Source organism: Mesoplodon bidens, assembly GCF_964165515.1.
Source record: "Mesoplodon bidens genome assembly, chromosome: 10".
NCBI classification, from domain to species: domain Eukaryota; kingdom Metazoa; phylum Chordata; class Mammalia; order Artiodactyla; family Ziphiidae; genus Mesoplodon; species Mesoplodon bidens.
Window position 1 is genome coordinate 104,647,847 of NC_138172.1, and position 6,000 is coordinate 104,653,846.

At 60.9% G+C, this 6,000-nt stretch overlaps 1 protein-coding gene across 1 annotated transcript; it reads right to left on the reverse strand.

The window, feature by feature from the left end:
* Positions 1-120: 120 nt before the first annotated feature.
* FOXC1 (forkhead box C1) lies at positions 121-3,616 on the reverse strand. Its single transcript, XM_081246250.1, has one exon. The coding sequence runs from the start codon at positions 3,517-3,519 to the stop codon at positions 1,888-1,890; it is 1,632 nt and encodes a 543-aa protein (XP_081102376.1). The 5' UTR covers positions 3,520-3,616; the 3' UTR covers positions 121-1,887.
* Positions 3,617-6,000: the final 2,384 nt, after the last annotated feature.

The following is a 6,000-nucleotide window of genomic DNA, read 5'->3' on the forward strand; positions in this document are numbered from 1 at the left end:
TGCCCCGGCCGCCTGCCCCGGGGGACGCCGCGCACTGCGCGCCTCCCCGGCCGCTGGGCTGCGACTCTGAGCCAGGGACCCAGCAAATCAGAGGCCACGTAAAGCAGTTTTTGACTGGAAGTAGAGTGTATTTATTTGAAGCAATCCTTTAACAATGATCAAATTTTGACAACAAGCAACAGCAATTACTGCTAAGTGTTGCCTCTAGATCGGAGCGGCAGATAGCAGGAAACTGTATTATCTCGAAAACAAACGGAAAGGCCCTGAATGACTGTAATCAAACCGCCATCTCCCCAAAGTCTGATTGACAGGGCAGATCCCCCTAAGATAATGAATTTATTACATTTCCTGGGTTATTTACAAAGGGGGAGGGCCGATCCGGATTGCCCCCTAGGTTTAACTGTAAATTAACAAGAAAAAATGGGATTGAAAAGAAACCACCTGGACTAAAAGGCCCTGCTCTTTGCTCCTTCTTTCTTGTTATTGTTTTAAATCTTTTTCAAAAAATAATTGTTCAACAAACATATCTTCTAAAATAGTTTCCCAAAGATTAAATATCCCTTTCCAACCCGCCATACATGTTTTGTTTTTAAATCAATCCTTCTGCGTTAGACATGAAGGACTAGATGTGGATGAGTTATGTACATACATTTAAAAGCTGGGTTTTTTTCCTCTTAAAAAGGAGTGAAATTAATAGGAAGAAAATCATCCAGCATTTGGCTCACAGGGACGTCTAATACACGTCGCGGTTTTTTAATGTGATACACAAGCCAAATCTTCATATGTGTATCTGGAGGCACAGCCACCTCTCTCCACACACAGGTATCACTGCGGTAAGACCGCTGCTGATTCATGGGCTTAAAATTTCCAAATCATGTTCAGTCATTACTGAGGAAATGAATTTGTGTATATGCCAACTCAGATCTGTTAAGGAAAATCTCTTTTTACTAGCCACAAAGCAAGCTGCCTATACAGTACGTTTTGCAGAAGATGCTGCAGGGAAAAAAAAATCTAAACAAAAAGAGACTTTTATGTGAAATTTGACAAGGAATAGTCACAGGGTGTCTCCATTTTTTTCAGAGATTTAGGAGGAGAATTGATAATTTCTAGTGTTTTAATCTCTGAAATCTTTTTTTCTTATAATAATTAAGGCTGTATGAAAGTATCCAGACATATAGGTCTCATTCAAACTGAATGGTAATTTATTAATAAACAAACAATGGGTATGTTCAACAAAAAGAAAGAAAAGATGATAGAATAAGATTAATACAGTTTCCCTTTTTATAATGAAAAAAAGAGCACAATTTAAAGTTTCAGGCAATTTAACGTCAGGTTTTGGAAACACTTTCTGGCGTTTGGTCCACGACATCCAACTACAAATTAAAAATAAATTACTATATTGCAATTTACATTTTAAAACAAGTCCATGGATAAAAAGAAAGCGAGTTTCATATACGGGGCCTTCCTACCTCCTTTCAACAGAGGATAAAATAGTATCTTACAGGTGAGACGTGAAGGCAGGAGGCGGCAGGGGAAGGGACAGGACAGGAGGAGGAAAGCGTGCTCTCTGAAAAGAAGAAGAAACTTACGTGTTATCTGGAGTAACACTGTCCTTTAACAAACCATGACTCTGCTGTCTCTGTACGAAACAGTTTACGGTTTTGTTTATTTAGTTAAGGCAAAGTGGAGGTGGCTCCGAATCCATCTTTTAAGAAAATACTCTTCTTCGTGCTGGTGAGTTGAAAGTTTGGAGAGATTCTGTTCGCTGGTTTGGTGAACGTTTCACAAATTGGGTTTTTGGTTTCGGTTTTGCATCGAGGGTTCTTTTGGCTGCTCCTGCTCTGGGGTCCGGTTCAGTTCGGCTGGGAGGCGGGCAGGGCGGAGGGGTCAGAACTTGCTGCAGTCGTAGACGAAGGCCCCTGACGTGCGGTACAGGGACTGGCCGGAGGGGAAGGCCATCTGACAGCTGCTGTTCCCATTCACCGGGGAGTTGCTCAGGCCGATCCGCTGCGACTCAAACATCCCCCGCACCGAGTGGAAGTTCTGCTGCTGGCCCGGGTAGCCCGCGGCCGCCGCCGCCGCGCTCGCCAGGTGGCCCAGGTCCCCGCCCGCCTGGTTCAGGTACCACGAGGCCAGGCGGCCTTGGTGGGCCGCAGGGTGATGGCCGGCCTCCTGGCCGCCGCCGCCGCCGTGGCCCAGTGACGAGGAGCTGCTGCTGGTGGCCGGGGGCAGGGAGTAGTCGGGCAGGGGGTCGTCCACCGAGGAGCCGCCGGCGCCCGCGGGCGCGCCCTGCACGTGGCCGCCGCGCTCCCCGGCCGCGTACAGGCTCATGGCCTGCAGATTGCAGTGGTAGGTCCCGGCGCCCCCGGCCCCGCCGCCCCCGCCCGAGCCGCCCGCGCCGGGGCTCTGGCTGCAGGGGGAGCCGTACAGGGAGCTCTGGCCCGGCGAGTAGGCGCCCAGCGCCAGCGGGGGCGCCAGGCCCGCGCGCGAGGACGCGGCGGCCGGGGCCAGGAGGCCAGAGCCCAGCTCGGCGGCTGCGCCCTGCGGCGACCCCCGCAGCGACGTCATGATGTTGTCCACGCTGAAGCCCTGGCTGTGCGGCGGCGCGGGCGCGGGCGCGGGCGGCTGGCCGGGCTCCGCGCCGTCCAGGCTCAGCGGCCGCGCCGCCGGCAGGCCGCCCGGGGGGCTGCCCCCGCTGGACAGGCTGCTGCTGCTGCTGTCGGGGCTTTCGATTTTGGGCACCGCGGCGGCGCCGGCGCTGCCGCTGCCCAGGGCGGCGGCCGGGGACAGGGGCTGGGGCGGCGAGGGGCACGTACCGTTCTCGGTCTTGATGTCCTGGATGCGCACGGGCGGCGGCTGCGCTCCGGGCGCCGCGCCGTCTGCCTGCTCGGGCGGCGCGGGCGCGGGCTGGCGGCCGGGCTGCTGCTGCTGCGGCGGCGGCGGCTCCTTGAGGTGCAGCCGGTCCTTCTCCTCCTTGTCCTTCACGGCGTCCTTCTTCTTGAAGCGCCGCCGCCGCCGCAGGAAGCTGCCGTTCTCGAACATGTTGTAGGAGTCCGGGTCCAGCGTCCAGTAACTGCCCTTGCCTGGCTTCTTGTCGTCGCGCGGCACCTTGACGAAGCACTCGTTGAGCGAGAGGTTGTGGCGGATGCTATTCTGCCAGCCCTGCTTGTTGTCCCGGTAGAAGGGGAAGCGGTCCATGATGAACTGGTAGATGCCGTTCAGGGTGATCTTCTTGTCCGGCGCGTTCTGGATCGCCATGGTTATGAGCGCGATGTAGCTGTAGGGCGGCTTCACCATGTCCTTGGGCTGCGGCTGCGGCGTGTAGGGCCCGTAGGCGCGGGCCATGCCGCCCGGGTACTGCTCGGCGTGCGCCGGGTGCGAGTACACGCTCATGGGGGCAGGCATGGCGGTGTAGCCGCCCCCGGCCGCCGCCGCCGCGCGGTAGTAGCTCTGCTCGCCGCCGAGGTAGGGCACCACTCCCAGGGAGTTGGGGCTGGAAACGGAGTAGCGCGCCTGCATGGCCCCGCTCGCCGCCGCCGCCGCCGCCCCCCGCCCTCGCTGGGCCGGCCGCCCAGTCCGAGTCCGGGCCTGCGGGCTGGTGCCGGGCCGCCGCCTCCCCTGCGCTTGCCCGCCTCCGGGGCGCCTCCGGCCGCCGAGGAGGCTTGGGGCGGCGGAGAGGGCCGGACGCGGACGCGGCCGACGGCCTAGAACGCGCGCGGCAGATTCCAGGCGGGAACGGGAAAAAGGAGCCCGAACTAGAAAACAAGCAGACGTCCGGCTCGCCGCGCCGCCTGCGCTTCCAGGAGGCTCTGCCCCAGCCGCCGGCGAAGGCGGCCAGATAACCAGGGCGGGGGGCAGCGCGCCGGCTGCCTGCCCGGGCCCGCGTCACCTTTTTTTCAGTCTCTCGCGCGCCGGCCGCTTAAGGAAGCATTGGGAAAACTTCTGAACTTTTGAGCATCCGTCACCCAGGCGAGGACTTTTTTACGCAGTTACATTTTTTCCGGGCAGCGGAGCCCCGCCCCGTCACGGCGGCGGCAGCCAATGGGAGGCGGGAACGCCTCCGAAGGAGCCGGAGGCCGAGCCGCGCCGGCCCGCGCCCCGCCGCGGAGGACCGCGGGGCTGACCACACGCGCGCCGGCCCGCGCCCCTGCGTGCGCCCCCGCCGGCGCCCCGGCCGCGCCCGCAGCCGTGCGCCCCCGGGCCCCGCCGCCCGCGCCAGGCCCTGTTCCCCACCACGGGCCCTCCGCTGGACGTCCATTGTTCCCGCAGACTTGCCGGGTCCTCCGGGCCTCCCGCAGACCCTTCCTCCGTCCGCTGCTCCCAGATGTCACCGCGTCCTCGGGCCCCAACTCGCGCTGGCTCTCTCCCATTCCTTGGCCGGCCTGGCCAACTCCAGCACCGGGATTTCCCTGGCCTCCCCTCCCCCCCTCCCCTCCCCTCCCCTCCCCTCCCCTCCCTCCCCTCCCCTCCCCTCCTCCCCTCCCCCTCCCCCTCCCCCTCCCCTTCCCTCCCCTCCCTTCTCTTCTCCTCCCTTCCCCGATCGCCAGGCTCCCGGGCTCCCAGAGGTCTCCAGTTTTCCCCACCTGGAAGTTCTCCAGTCCTGAGCTGGGTTATAAAGGGCACTCTTTTAAGGGCTCAGTCACAGCCGAGCTCCGTTCCCGGTGGGGGTGGAGTTGTTGCCCCCACCTCACCGTCCCCGCGACCCCTCCCTAGTAGAAATAAGGGAGGGGGATATGGGGCCTTGCCAGGAGCTTGAGGCCGTGGTTGGCGGCGGGGGTGTCTTCGGCGCGCGCTGCTGGAGCCTGGAGGCTACCCCGAATTCCTCTTCGGGATTCGCCGCGACCGCCCCCTCTTGTCGAGTCCGGCACCTTTCGGCTCAGAGCAGGGGTCAGCCTGCGGGCTCAGTGACAATAGCAGGTGTGATGACAAGAAGCAAGTCAATACGTCCCACCTTCTTCTCTGCACGCGCGTGGCTACCGGCTCGCAGAGATAACGGGTGTGGTTGGGGGAACGTTCGGAATCGCACCTGCAGGGCGGTTCGAGGGTCCTGGGGGTGAGCACAGAGGCTAATCCCTGTGCAGGCGCCTGAGACTTGCAGTTTCCGGGGGTGTCTGGGATGGAATGGGAAGAAGAAGAAGGAAAGGGAGAGAAACCACGGGCAGGAAGGAGATGGGCCTCCTCCCCTGCAGCGCGCTTCTGCACTTGGGCAAATCTGGAACTGCCCCTCCGGGCCCTTTCCTGCGAGCTGGAGGAACTGGCGCGTCTAGGGGCTGTGAAGATGAGCAGCGTGGCGCATCTCACACCTCCACCCTCCAGTTCCTGACAATCTTTAACTGCGAGGACGTGTTGGGAACCCTTTTGGCTTCCCGGCTTGAATCCGGCTTCCTCCTCTGCACAATTTGAGCTACAGCTGCAGTTTAGGAGTTAGGGCGCAGGCCTGTGAAGTTTTTAAATGTTGCATTTCGGAGTGGACCCTGACATGGAGAGACGCGAGGACCCGCTCTTTCTGAGCCACCCGGGTGCCCGGAAGCCTGGCTCCCAGGCGCTGCCTGGCCTGCTCCGCGCCTGGGCCGCTCCAGCCTCCTTTCCTGGGCGTCCGCAAGGCCCCATCTCCGCGGCTGGAGGAAAACACTGATTTATCGTCCGGAGACTCCTAAACACTTGTGGGGGAAGGGAGGGGGGAGAAGCCCCGCGACACGAAAAGTGCATTCGTGTCCAGCACCCGCCCCACACCCGGACGGAATCTGCCCCTTTGGTCGAGGCCTTGTGGGCTCCCCGGCTTCAGCCTGGAGGCTAAGGAAGTCAGTGGTCGCCGCGAACGCCTCGGCATTTGGCGACTTCGGCCTTTGAACCGCGTCTCCACCGCTCACGGTGCGCGGGCACCTACGCGGCGATGGCGACTCGGCCGTTTTCCCAGCACGGGCCGCGCCCGGCTCGTGTGCGAGACGTGGTGCCGCGCTGCCCCGGTCCCCGCGCGTCCTCCCCTGCTCCCGGCTCCGT

Bases quoted from the DNA above. Each gene is read 5' to 3' on its own strand.
- FOXC1 (XM_081246250.1), bottom strand. From the start codon at position 3,519: ATGCAGGCGCGCTACTCCGTTTCCAGCCCCAACTCCCTGGGAGTGGTG.